The following is a 14,599-nucleotide window of genomic DNA, read 5'->3' on the forward strand; positions in this document are numbered from 1 at the left end:
ATTCGTCTATGCTGTTCTTCTTTTTCTTAAACCCAGACTTTTTTTTATTACTCTTTGTTTTGTTTTGTTTCAAGTACTTTGCAGCTACACTTATACTTAAGCTTCAAAGTTATTTATAGGGAGTGACTTTTGGGATTTTGAGGGGAAAAATTCATTCATTGTAATCCAGTCACCACAAGAAAATATCCCACAATACACTAGAGAAAGTTGGCAAATTAATCATGTCTATGTATATTGTATTTAGGGGTTCTGAAATGTAATATGAGGGACAGTCCCATTAATTAATCTATATCATGTTTGGTAATTAATTTTTGTTGACTTGTCCCCATAGTCTGTGAAGTGGCATGGAAGAAAGCTGTTCATAGATTTAGACCATTGGAAGGGTGCTCTTTCCAGAGCCTAGAATATAATCAACAGCATAAGTTGTAGTATTTGAACCTAGATTAGAAAGAGGCCAGTAGGGCATGCTCTTAGAAAGGAGAAGTATGGCGTCAGATCGTATGCTGGATTCTATAATGTTCTTACTGGTTGTCATTTTCCATTTAGGATGCGTTAGTGTATTATGGGCATTTAAATTTTTAAGCAATTTTTTAGGTAAGATTATGACTCTTCAATTTGATCTCATGTTTGCAGATAACCTCAGGAATGGTAATAAGTACATTTGTGTCTGCTCCAATCATGTATGTTTCTGCCTGGCTATTGACCTTTCCCACCATGGATGCTAAGCCGCTGGCATATGCCATTCAGAATGTTAGCTTTGATATAAGTATTATCAGCCTGGTCTCCCTGGTGAGTATGTTTCAGTGTCAAATTGAATAGAAGCCACAAGATAAGTGTGGCGATAACTACTAAATGGGAAAATTATTTTTAAAACTTTTTAAAAAGATAAAGTAGAAAACTAAAGCCTATCTGAAAGAAATGCAATATTAGTTTCCTAATTAACTATGTTTGTCTTTCCAGTGGGGAGTTTTGAGTTGTTCGGTGGGAAGGCGTGTGACTTAGTCAAACTTGGGTTTGATTCCTTGTCTATTACAAGTTACCTATGTGTGTCTTTGGAGTTACTTAACACCCTTTCTGTTTAATTTTCTTAGCTATAATGATAATCATTTCACTAGTTCTATGGATTGCTCTAAGGTTTGTGATAATGAAATAAGCATCTGTGAACGATAATCACCATACACATATTAGCTATTCTGAATCATAGGATCAGCAAAGGTCTTTGGGAGCAAGATTAACAAGTTATTTAAATGAAACCAGATAACTTTTTGAATTTGATCCTGCTAACTCAGATATATAAGCTTTAACAACTAGAGTATCACGTAAGTCAGATTGCCTGCTGAATTCAGTCAGAATTCTAGACTGGAAAAAGAAAATGTTTATTCTTAAAAGGAATGGATATGTATATTAACAAAAAAATAAATACACGATTAATGTGATATTTAGGAAATCCCATATCTATCACATACTCTTTTTTTTTTTTTTTTTTTTTTGAGACAGGGTTTCTCTGTGTGTAATCTTGGCTTGCCCTTGAACTCTCTTTGTAGACCATACTTGTCTGGAACTCACAGAGATCCATCTGCCTCTGCTTCCCAAGTGCTGGGATTAAATGTGTGTGCCTCCACTGCCCAGCCCACTACATACTCTTTAAAAAAAAAAAATCTATGTTCCTTGATGAGAAGGTAGTTTGGGGAGACAGAAGGTATCAACGTCTATTGGCAATTAGGAACAAGAAGAAAGTTAAGCAGCGTACTTTCCCTGGCAGTATGAAGGTAGAATAGAAACTCAGTCCTGGGGCTGGGCTGTAGCCTCGCTTAAGCATGCCTGAGGCCCCGGGTTCAATCCCAGTATTAGCCAGAAAAGAAGGAAGAGGAAGAGGAGAAACCCAATCCTTGTAAATACTAGGAATACAAGATTAATCTTGGTGCAGGAGGTATGTGTTGTTTGAAATAAGACCATCTGGAATTTAGACTCCTCAGAAGCTAGTGCCATAAAAATCAGAAAAGAAAAAAAAAATTAGCAAAGCTCTTTCCCTAACCAATTGACTGTGATATTGTGTCCTACCCCAGCTGCTGAAGGTAGGCATACTTAGAATGTGGCCCTGGTCAAACCGCAGCTCTTTTTTTTTTTTTTTTTTTTTTTTTTTTTTGGTTTTTCGAGACAGGGTTTCTCTGTGGTTTTGGAGCCTGTCCTGGAACTAGCTCTTGTAGACCAGGCTGGTCTCGAACTCACAGAGATCCGCCTGCCTCTGCCTCCCGAGTGCTGGGATTAAAGGCGTGCGCCACCACCGCCTGGCATCAAACCGCAGCTCTTAAAGAACTAATTTGTTAACCATGGGTCTCCCTATGCTTTATTTCACCTTGGATATAGTAATTTATATTAATAACTTGCAATTTCAACGAAACCTTAAAATTTCTTCTGGAATGCAGATAAAGAGAATTCTCTAAAAATACTAATCATGGGGACCAGATATAGGGACACACACCCATTATCCTAAACCTTGGGAGGCTCAGACAGGAGGATCTGAAGTTCAGGGTAAGCCTGAGTTCTATAGTAAGATTCTGTCTCAAAGAACCAAGGGCTAGGACGCAGCTCAGTGACTGAATGCTTGTCTAGTACACATGGGACCCTGAGTTCAATCTAGCCCTACAATAAAAAAGACTTCTAATATGCTATCTAGTAAGTAATCATAAAGACTGAGAAACGTAAATAACTTGACCCTTTCTCTTCAAGATCTGGTCCCTGGCTATTCTTCTCTTGAGTAAGAAATACAAGCAGCTTCCACATATGCTCACCACCAATTTACTCATTGCTCAGGTTAGTATACCTGTGGATACGGAAGCAGGGCTTTCCCCAGGATTCCTGCGCTGCATGAGAGAAAATTACTTTGCTAGGCTTTGTATTCAGTTACAGAGTCAGAATTATTAGCAATGATATCAATTATACCTTAATTCCAGCTACTTTATGCTTGATGTATTAAATGCTGCAGTAGGTCTTAAGCTTTAAGACTGATAATGGCAATTAGTGATAACTTTGCATTTTCAATTACAAACAACTGAGCCATTAAACGCTGACCTCTCACCCAGGTGTGAGTCACACTTGCAGTTCTGAGCACGTAGCAGGCTGAAGCAGGAGGGCTGCTGGGAGTTCGAAAGCAGCCTGTGTCACAGAGAAGGCTCCCATCCTGAAGAGTAAACCAATAACAAAAGGCGACCTGACGTTACAGTTAGATCTTGGCATGTGGTCATAACGGGAAGAAGTTTTACATTTTCTATGTAAATCATTACTAAATAAGGCTAGAATTATATGGTCATTATTTTCTTTTAATATGTACATTGTTCAAGACTCTGTGGAAAAGAGGTTTTTAATCATAAAGCTTGATATCTTAGTAAAAGCCAGTATATAAAAGTTATGGTCAGTGGCAGTTTTGGGTGGGAGATTATTTTTTGGGAATAAAGCTTCGATGGGTATGGTTAGATTCATAGTTTTCTTCTGTTATAATGAATCATACAATTTACTTTTAGCTACTTACAGAATCTTTTAATAATTTTTTCTTTAGTCTATTGTTTGTGCTGGAATGATGATATGGAATTTTGTTAAAGAAAAAAATTTTGTTGGACAAATTTTGGTGTTTGTTCTATTGTACAGCTCCCTGTACAGCACCTATTTGTGGACAGGTAAGTTGGCTCGCGAAAGGACTGTTAAAGTCTGCCCCCCTCCTCTCCCTCTAAAAGACCTCAGCATCTACTGATCCATTTGAAGTGTGTTAGCACAGGTCAGGGTGTTTACTCAGTTTGTTTTACACACACACACACACACACACACACACACGCACGTCTGAGTTATCTACTGAGTACTCTGTTTCTGCCAGGCTCAAAGCCCTCCTCAGTCACGTGATCCTTTTCATTGGGGGTCGTTGGCTCTAGGCCAGTGTCAATGTAGCACCCCTTTGGAGACACCAGGTAGAAAAGGACAGAGGTTAGCTGTGTCCCAGAGCTCACTTCTGGGATCCTATTGAACTGCCAACTGTTTTGCCTCATACAAATTAACTAGCTTTGGGTCTTCTGGTTTGTTTGTTTTATGTTCATTGGTGTTTTGCCTGCGTGTATGGCTCTAAGGATGTCAGAACCCCTGGAACTGGAGTTACAGACAGTAGTGAGCTGCCATGTGGGTGCTGGGAATTGAACCTGTGTCCTCTGGAAAAAATAGTCAGTGCTCTTAACCTCTGAGCCACCTCTCCAGCCCCCAGGTCTTCTGTTTTATTACTTCTAAAGCTGGCTTGCGTACATTACACAGATGTTCTGAGGATGAAGTACAGTATAGGCCTTTACATCTGGTACACAGCAGACATTCAAGAAATGGGAATCTATTAATCATTTATTATTAATAGAGGGGGAAAGAGGCCGTAGGAGAACAAGAAAAGTGGGTAAGCGGATGTGGAGAGGCTTCAGAGATGACTTACAGTGGCTAAGAGCACTGACCTAGGTTCGATTCCCAGCACCCACATAGAGGCTCACAACCATCTGTAGCTCTAGTTCCAGGGGATCCAAAGTCCTCTCCTGGCCTCCATAGGCACCAGTCATGCCTGTAGTGCATAGATGCGCGTGCAAGCAAAACACCCATATAGATAAAATAAGATAATTTTAATAGAAGACCCAATGATAAAGAATACTCTTTCAATTGACTCTGAGAACTATGACAAAATGTTTAACCTAACATTGCCAATTTGAAATGTACCATTCGTTCAGAAGCAGACATTCTGTTTTTGAAAAGTACTGTCTGGTTTGCTTGATTTTGTGTTCATACCGCAATTTGAAATTGTAAAATGGTTCCAGAAGGGAGATTGCATAGTGGTTAATAAGTAAGGGCCAGGAAGAGACCATGGTGGGAAGGTCTTTGATTTCATGCCCTAAGGATCAAAAGCTGGTCCCACCTGAGTCCATAGCCTTTTGAAGAGAAGCAGCAATGTGGAGAGGAATGGCAGAATGATAGACAGATTCACAAACACGAGATTGGTTGTGCTTCTGTGAGGCAAGTATACCTGTCATGGCATGAGCCTTGTCATGAGATGTCAAACTAAAAGAACCAAGAGACTGTAATCCCAAATATAGGTGGCCCAAACTGATGTCTGGTACCTAAGTTCATTCAGGTGCGATTTGCGGTGGGAGTAAAGAGTAGCAAACAGACCAGTCTGTCAGAAAGCCCAAACCATCTCCCAAACCATCAAATGTGTATGCTGAGACCTATCTCAAGAACTTAGGAATTCCCTGTACAATAAAGGTGCCCTGTGATCATCAGATTATTATAAATATAGCACGAATTTATGGTTCAGTTGCCAAAGGCTAGGCTTACAACCCAAAAGACAAAATTACAGATCCATTCGGTGTATTTTACAATCTCATGTTTGGTCATTTTCAGGTTGGTTTACAAACCGCCTTCACCATGTCTGTCCTGTTTCACAACCACTTGCTTTGCTTTTCCTTTAAAATCAATTTCTTTTTATTTTATTTTATTTATTTATTTATTTATTTTTTATTTATTTTTTTTTTCGAGACAGGGTTTCTCTGTGGCTTTGAAGCCTGTCCTGGAACTAGCTCTGTAGACCAGGCTGGTCTCGAACTCACAGAGATCCGCCTGCCTCTGCCTCCCGAGTGCTGGGATTAAAGGCGTGCACCACCACCGCCCGGCTATCAATTTCTTTTTAACACGTCCACTAAATCCAATACCAGGGAAGCCCCAAGCTTCACGTGCTAATCAAACAATTTCAAATGTACATTGATTGTGTAAATCATCCATTTCTCTGCCTTTTTTGCTGGTCCAGTTTAAATATTTCACTTTGCAAATTGTGAAAGCAAGGGCGGAATCAGCGTAAGCAGATAGTCCCAGCTGTCGCCTCAACGTTCTGGCTCTTCCCAGAGCAAGGGGAATCAGAATTTCAGAGCGAGGAAAATCAGAATTTTAGAATGCCAAAGCCTTCTCAAGGACTCAGTATCTGTTTATGTTAATTCTAGTTTAAAGTGTTAATTATCCATGTTCGTTTATGTCCGTTCTGACTGAAAGTGTTAATTATAGGAAAGGGTCTTAGTTTGCTAACGTAGATCACAGCTTGCAGTGTAAACTGGAACTCCACACCCTGTCCTCTTAGGTCATCTTCAGATGCTCTCACACAGGGTTATGATGTGCTTATCTCATTGCCTTTCTTTCTTCAAACCCCTGTGGAGTCTTCATTTGGCAGTAAGCTGTAACATTATGTGGCCTTCCCTTGGCCCAAACTTACTATATAAACTGAAACCTAAGTTCCGCTTAATTATAAGGTGGACACAGTGATTATCGTGGAAAATATGCCAAAGAGACTGGAAATTCCTTATAGACATATTATTTCCAGATCCTAAAAATACCCCAGGACAGTTTCAGGACTTCTCAGAAGGCTGGGTCTCTCCACCACTGTCCCCTGCCCTTGTTTCTTCCATACCTATGGAACTCTAGTGTTAATCTGAAATAGCGGTTCCTCCCACCTGCGGTACTCAGAGCCTGTAGCCCTGTGGCGTTTATTAAGTGCCACAGGTGTAAGTAACAGCGTCCGGCATAAGGAAAGGCTCAAGAACTTGAAAACAAGCTGGATGTCGTGGCACCTGTCTCATTCCAGCAATCAGAAGGCTGAGGCAGGAGGATTGAGGCTTAAGGACAGCTGGGCTATGTAGCAACCCAATCTCAAAGACAAACCAAACAAAAATAACAACAAAACCCTTGAAATATTTACATCTGTGTAAGGTTTGTACTATATTTGTGTTACGTTTGGGTCAGTTTTCTATGAGGCGTGAGCCCTACATTTTGGGGCATTTTCCAAAGCTAACCTGAGAAATGTATATGCTTCTTAGCACCAACAAAATGGAGTCAGTATCAGAAACATTCTATATACAGTTAACTTTCCCAACTCTACTTAATTCTAATCACATAAATGAAAAAAAAATTAAGAAAAAAACCCGCTATGGCTTTTGAAAAGAAATCCTCCAGTAAAATAAGATTTGAATAAAGAAATGATTCTAGGAAGGAAAACAAAGTGATTTTTAACTTAGAAAAATTGTTTCAAACAACAATTGTTTATAAGGAGGAAAATTTGGAGCAAAAGCCAGACAACTATTAAAAAAAACAAACAAACAAACAAAAAACTAGCAAGGTGGTGCACACGTGTATCCCCAGGACTTGGGACGCGGAGGACAGGGATCGGGATCCTGATACGGAAAAACCAGCCAAAGTCACAAAGCAAAATGAAACCTGGACCACTAGGGTACCAAAACAAGCTGGTGTTTGAGAAAGTGCTGCGACTCCTGTCCGATGTCAAGAGTAACCAACTCTTTTATAAACCCCGTTTCTTGTTTCTAGGCCTTCTAGCGGTTTCTTTGTTTCTTTTAAAAAAGCGGGAGAGCATGCAGATCCCTGTGGGACTCATCATAATATCCGGCTGGGGGTGAGTGGCCTCGTCCTGTTGGCTTGCGGGTTTCCACACACAGCTACTGCTGGTCATTGATGCTTTCTTTCTTGATGACATTTGCTGCAGAATCCCTGCCCTCCTTGTTGGTGTGCTTCTGATAACTGGGAAACACAATGGAGACAGCATTGACTCCGCCTTCTTTTATGGAAAAGAGCAGGTGGGAAGTTATTGGCAGTTCCCTTCTTGAGAATGTCTTGTTAGTTAATGTACCTTGATATTCTTAGACTAAAGCCAAATTTAAATATATATTTTCATTTACTGTATACAACATTGGTGATTTTAACACCTTATGGCACCTCACAATACGAATGTTTTTAGCTGAAGATTTTTAAATACTTACAAATTAATTTTTATTTTGTTTTTTTTAAGATTTATTTATTTTTATTTTGTGTATGAGTGTTTTGCCTGAAGGTACAGACATACAATGTGTTTGCAGAACTGTGGGGGCCAGCAGAGGGAGTTGGATCCCTGGAACTGGAGTTACAGACTATTCTGAGCTGGCCTGTGGGATCTAGGAATCCAACCAAGTCAGGACCTCTGTAGGAGCAGAAAGTTATCTCTCCGGCCCCCTTAACTGATTTTATTGAAGATATATTTATAAGCTGTGTTTTCCTCTACTGAAGGGAAAAAGCAAACAACTTAGCAGTGATAGTAAATGTCACATGTGTTGCTCTTGTGGGAAGTACGAATTCCAGAATAAATTATATCTAAGCAAAGTGGACTTGCAAAGCTATAGACCAGGAGGCCTGTGGGACTTACTGGATTCTTCAGGGGTAGGATCCACTTTCACCAAAGATTTTTAAATTTTTACCTTTTGTTTTGTAATTTTGAACTTAATTCAGTTTTATGAAAATAAACAAGATTATATATAAAGGGCTTATACAAATATATCCAGTTGGTGCTCATAAATATCAGCTATAATTTTTATAATCATTACTGTAAGAAAGTCTCCATTTGCTGAGGATGGTTGAACTACATGCAGCATTTAAAATAACTTAAGGAAACCAGTGACTATTGCTAACCACTTGCTGTACATGAAACATACAAGAAACTTGTATGATTAAAGACAAACCATGATTTCTTTACAAATAAATCAATACGCCTACCCATTTTGAAGAAACATTGTTCTGCAGTGTTTAAAGCTATACAGACATATATGCTATCAAGAAAGTGATCTTTAAATTTTTTTAAAATGACTTATTTTTATATACACTGGTGTTTTGCCTGCATATATGTCTGCGTGAGTATGTCAGATCTCCTGGAACTAATTACAGGCAGGTATGAGTCATGTGGGTGCTGGGAATTGAACCCAGGTCCTCTGGAAGAACAGTCAGTGCTCTTAACCGCTGAGCCATCTCTCCTGATATCTGTTTCTGATGCTGGCAGATGATCACCACAGCGGTCACCCTGTTCTGCAGCATTCTGATAGCTGGAGTGTCACTCATGTGCATGAACCGTACCACCCAAGCTGGTCACTATGAAGGTTTCGGCCAATCTCAGGACCACAAGCCAGCAGAGCCTGGAAGCACTGCGTTTGAGGAGAGCCCAGCACCAACAAATGAGCCAGAACTCTTCCCAGCCTCTATCCCAGAAACAAGTAAGAGCTCTGTATGTGTGTGTGTGTGTGTGTGTGTGTGTGTATGTGTGTGTGATTTTATTTTTGATTTTTCAAGACAGGGTTTCACTATAGCCCTGTGCTGTCCTGGAACTTGCTTTGTAGACCAGGCTGTCCTCAAACTCACAGAGATCCGCCTGCCTCTGCCTCCTGAGTACTGGGATTAAAGGCAGGCGCCTCCACTGTCCAGCCTCCCTATATATACTTTAAAACAAACAAGCAAAAACAGTCACTTGTATTCTAGATGTTTTGGTTCAATGTAAATTCACTACGCCACTCTGAATACTGTAGGTATTTGTCAGTCGAACAACTTGATTAATTCTGTTAGAACTTCATTCTTCTAAGCACTTCATCCATCAATCTGAGGTTAATGTTTTGCTGACTTCTGAGACTTCCGAGAGAAGCTGGTAGTTGGCTGTTTGCTTGACTGTTTTGAAACAGGGTCTTACTCTGTATCCAAGGCTGGCCTCACATTGTTGGTCCTCCTGCCTCAGCCTTCTGAATGCTGGGGTGACGGTCATGAGCCACTCTGCCAGTTTTCAGTGCTGGGGATTGAACCCAGAACCTTACACACATTCTGCACATCCCCAGCTTTGACCTGAGAATTTTGGAAGAAGCAAAAGGGAAGGAAGGTCCTTCGTAGGAAACTAAACACATGTATTTCCTGCTTTGGCAACATTTCATCGGGCAAGGGCCATCAGTAAGGTAAATTTTAAGGAGAGACCTGAGTTTAAGGTTAAATCATAGAATTTAGCCATCTACAAACTATAGCCCACAAGTCAAGTCAGACTGAACACCTGATTTTTGTACAGTTTCTCAGTTCAGATCTTTTTTTTTTTTACATTTTTAGAAGATTGAAGTTAAATGGCTTTTTTTTAAAAAAATGATTTTAAAGTTCTGTGAAACTTGAATTTCCCATGTACAGTGTTGTGGATCACAGCTACAACCATTCACATATGTGTCGTCAGTGACTGTGTTCGTACTGGAATGGCAGGGCTGAATCATTGCCACAGAGCCCAAATGGCTTTTATGAAAAATGCTTGGTTATTTCATCTTACAGCTTGTAGCAGCCTCCAGCCACCTCAGCATATGTGAAATGGCTCAACTAACTCTCCCCAGGGAGCTTTGACCACATCAGGCTCCTGCTGCAGTACAGGCCAAGACTCTCAAGCCCCTCTAATGCGGGATGATTCCTGCTTCACACACACACACACACATACACACACACACACCCGTTCTTCCACCTCTTCCTGTCTACACTACCAGACTCTCTGTGCCTTGCCCCAGACTGGCATGCAAACCATCCCACCTCTCTTCTGCTTTTGCTGCCAAGCCCTTCAACCTGGGCTCGCTGATAATTTGTGATGACGTCATCAGAATTTTATTCTTTCAATTTCTTTACTGTGTTCCTTTTAAAATTTAAGTTCAGTGACACCTTTGCTAAAATATTAGACTCTGCTTCCCATAAGCCCAGGATAGGTCTCAGATCCCACCTGCCCTCCTCATGTCTGTACACTCTGCAGTTACACTTTAAACCAGTCTGCTTTGCGGCAGCCCCCGGGAGATCAGCACCGTCAGGCAGCCTGCCGTGTCTTCCTCCTTGAATGTTTAAATGGCCGCTACAGGCTAGCATCTCTAGGAAGCAATGAGCAAGGGATGTGAGACCCTTGGGAGACTTCCACATTCACCTTTCACCTGATTCTTAGAAACAGCAAAAAACTGAGCTATAAGCTTTAATCCCTCTTGATAGCATCCACAGCAAGAAAACTAGTTTGAATCAATGTTATCAACAGGACAGCTCTCTGCTTTGTCCACAAGAAACCCGAAGTATTTACGCTTTTGTCTCCTTTTTTACAACCCTAATTTCTTTCTTTTTTTTTTTTTTTTTTTTGGTTTTTCGAGACAGGGTTTCTCTGTGGTTTTGGAGCCTGTCCTGGAACTAGCTCTTGTAGACCAGGCTGGTCTCGAACTCACAGAGATCCGCCTGCCTCTGCCTCCCGAGTGCTGGGATTAAAGGCGTGCGCCACCACCGCCCGGCTACAACCCTAATTTCATTGCAGTTTTTTTGTTTTGTTTTGTTTTTGTGGGGCTGAAATTGAACCCAGGACCTCGGAACGCTCCGGGAGAGCTCTCCCCTTGCACTGTATTCACAGCCTCCTCCCTCATCTCGCTTTTTGGTAACTGCTGTTGTTACCACAAGCCTGTAAATACCATTTCTGATTTGTCTTTTAGCCCTAGTTCCTAGTGAGGTATCAGACATACCATATATACTTAGTAATATTATTTTTATACGGAATATAGTTGGGTGAGTGCCATGATTCTCTGATACTATCACAGAGAGTGCTTGAGTTAAATTCTTACTTAAGTACCTGTTTACCCATGTTGTTAAGGAAAAAGGTCTGGTTACGTTTCTCTCCTAAATCCTGCTTTCTTCTGCTTTACTAGAAGTGAAAGTACATAACACCTCAGACGGCCATCCTGGCCTCTTCTCTAGTTTGGTAATTCAACATAGTTACTCTACCTTTGTCCCTTGTTGCACATTTGTTAGAGGCCTAGGACTTTTGTATTATAAATACTGTGAAATTTGGATCACATTTTATTATGTGGTCAAGAGTTCAGCTAATATGGCTGGAGAGATGGCTCCGTAGTTAACAACACTCACTGCTCTCGCAGTGGGCCTAGGTTCAGTTCCCAGTGCCCACATTGTGGCTCACATTCCAGGTCCAGGGGATCAGATGCCCCCTTGAGCACCAGGCACACACATGGTGCACATACACACATGTAGGCAAAACACTCATGTACATAAAACAGAAATATATAAATCTTAAAAATAAATAAACCAGCCAGGCGGTTGTGGTGCATGCTTTTAATCCCAGCACTCTGGAGGCAGAGGCATGCGGATCTCTGTGTGTTGGAGACCAGCCTGGTCTACAAGAGCTAGTTCCAGGACAGGCACCAAAGCTACAGAGAAACCCTGTCTCAAAACACCAAATAAATAAATAAATCTTGAAAATAAATAAAAACAGTGTATTTAACAAAAAATGTTAGTCTAATAAAGAGAAAGCTGACAGCCACTGATGAACCCTTATGTTTGAGGAAGAAACTGCCAAGTAATTTTTCCCCAGAGGCCATAATTGCTTATTTATGTGACATCTGTGTGCATGCAGGTGCTCATGCCCGGGAACTATGTTATTTGAATGTTCTGGCCTCACATGGTTCCTTAATTTTTATGTCTTTTTTATGTAATTTTATTATTTAAATTTTCATATTTCTGAACAGAACTAGACAAGATAATTTATTTTCTGTTATTCTGTGGTTCTGTTTCTAACCTTGAGGTGGCATTATTATCTTAAAATTAAAAAGACATTTATAATGGCTTATAGATAATAGCTTTTGTACTTTGAAATCCTTTCATTTTTAAGAATATCACCTAAGAACTTAAGTACATTATCAAGGAGAGGTCAAGTCTAAGTATTACTCATATCCTGGCATGTACATTTTAATAGTTTATCACTGAAGTTTTCCTTCTATTCATTTTGCAATCCATATCAGGAAGTCCCATGCCTATATAACTTTAAAAAATATTTAAAGGTCACTGTGTGCAGTTACCTGAGGAAATAAACATTTAAATAAACAAATATATAGATAAACAGCACAGAGGAAAATTACAGCTATGCAGCATGGCTCACTGTGGCTTGGGTAGAGCATCCTGCCTATAAACCAGCTGGAGGCTCAGCCATGTGTGCTTGTAAAGAAAAAGGTAGAGCTGCTTCAGCCAAATCTTCCAGACTCGTGAGATAGAAGGGCTTGGAAGAAGGGACTGCTGAGATGAACCTAGAAGAGGATTCTATTAGCCATGCCCAGAGAGGGCTTCCAGGAAGAAGGGGATGCCTGTTGTCCAATAGCTGGGGCAGGCAGCTAGCTAGTCCAAGACACAGGCAGGTGGGTTCATGTAGGCCACAATTCTCCCTGTCTCATTGAGTGAGGGGACTCGTAAGGGAGCTGATCACTTGTCTGACCCCGTTTACTGCTCACCGCTGTATAGGCACACGTAGATACAGGCCCGAACAGAAAACGTTTTCACAGAGACATCCTGAGTGGCTCGGGCATGGTTGGCATCTTTTGAACCTGTGCGTTTCTGTTGTGGTTGGGCTCTACCTTCATAGACTATTTCCTCTGTCTAGGTTGCTGCTCTTGCTCCTTGGGAAATGGAGACTTACGCTGTCCATCAATAGAGCCAGTAACAGACACAAGTGCCAGTGGACCTGTGCCTTCTTCCTTTGAGAAAAGTAAGTGGCCTGGGACTATACATGGCTTGAGAATATGTTTCCAAAAAGACGGAGAAAGTGATAATAAGATCATGATGATAGAAATAGAACACTCGTTTAAAAAATAAAATTCTTAAAGATAGTATTAAAATAGATTTCCCAATAAATTTAACCCACATGCCTGAGGGTTACTCAGTGGTATTTGCCCAACATCATGAAACACTAGGTTCAATCCTGAATACATTTCAAAATAAAAAACAAAGGTTAATTGAAGTGGGAAATCCATGAAACATTGAAATTTGGCCTTTTTCTTCTTCTAAAAGCTGAGACTGTCCCCCTAGCTTTGTTCTCTAGAGTCAGGACTAATTAATTAGTTGAGCTCTTTCATGAAATGTAAGAGGTAATAGGGCATTTGTTTCATGGTTTGTCAGACTAGGACACAATAGAGCCTTTGTGGCTCATGTGGCTTTATCACAGATAAAACTTTATTAGTTCAGCCTTTAAAAGTATATGTAAACTATATGAAGTATGTCTAAATTATATGTCATTATTATATAACATAAATTTTGTAGGCGGAAACCCTTGTTAAGTGTGTGGTAGGAACTGCCACACGCTGCTTCTGCATCCTCAGAGAGACTCTCCAACATAACGTGAGGGCCTTCTCCAGACTCGCTGACAGATCCCGCATCTTAACCGAGCGTGCTTCTGGGCTGTCCCTCTTGGGACGTCACCATGAAATAATTACACCTGTGCTCACTGTTTTGCAGCGGACCACTGTGTGAGTCGCTGTGACTCCCAGAGCTGCATCCTAGCCCAGGAGGAGGAGCAGTACCTGCAGACTGGAGACCCACAACTGACTCGCCACGTCCTGTTGTGTTTGCTTCTCATCATTGGCCTGTTTGCTGTAAAGGCTTCTTCTGCTTCTAGTTGGGCTTGTTTCTTTAAATATTTGCCTTCTCTCAGAGGAACCTTTGCAGAAGTATGGTGGCTAGGTCATCTGAATTTTAACATTTAGCTCGATGTTTGAGGCACAAGGATAAGGGACAAGGAATGAGTGGCTTGCTCTGTTCTCCGTATAGACTTCTGTGCTCTTGAACCTGGAGTTTGTCAGAACAAAGTATTTCCATGATGTATGCAAGACCACTTACTCCTGAAAGTGGACACATAGCTAAATTATCTCTCTAAAGGTATTTTTCAAATAAACTTTTAAAAATAATTTCCCGGGGC

General features: G+C 40.7%; 1 protein-coding gene across 4 annotated transcripts in view; it reads left to right on the forward strand.

Moving 5' to 3' along the window:
* Gpr155 (G protein-coupled receptor 155) overlaps positions 1 to 14,599 on the forward strand; it is a 40,081-nt gene that overhangs the window by 15,636 nt on the left and 9,846 nt on the right. For all 4 annotated transcript variants that reach the window (XM_057755078.1, XM_057755081.1, XM_057755080.1 and 1 more), the window contains exons 6-13: positions 634 to 789; positions 2,731 to 2,814; positions 3,557 to 3,674; positions 7,381 to 7,465; positions 7,556 to 7,646; positions 8,876 to 9,086; positions 13,289 to 13,393; positions 14,140 to 14,276. In XM_057755078.1, coding sequence (XP_057611061.1) covers positions 634 to 789; positions 2,731 to 2,814; positions 3,557 to 3,674; positions 7,381 to 7,465; positions 7,556 to 7,646; positions 8,876 to 9,086; positions 13,289 to 13,393; positions 14,140 to 14,276 — 987 coding nt within the window. The remainder of the gene's footprint in view (positions 1 to 633; positions 790 to 2,730; positions 2,815 to 3,556; positions 3,675 to 7,380; positions 7,466 to 7,555; positions 7,647 to 8,875; positions 9,087 to 13,288; positions 13,394 to 14,139; positions 14,277 to 14,599) is intronic.

Source organism: Chionomys nivalis, chromosome 22 (genome assembly GCF_950005125.1).
Source record: "Chionomys nivalis chromosome 22, mChiNiv1.1, whole genome shotgun sequence".
Taxonomy (NCBI): domain Eukaryota; kingdom Metazoa; phylum Chordata; class Mammalia; order Rodentia; family Cricetidae; genus Chionomys; species Chionomys nivalis.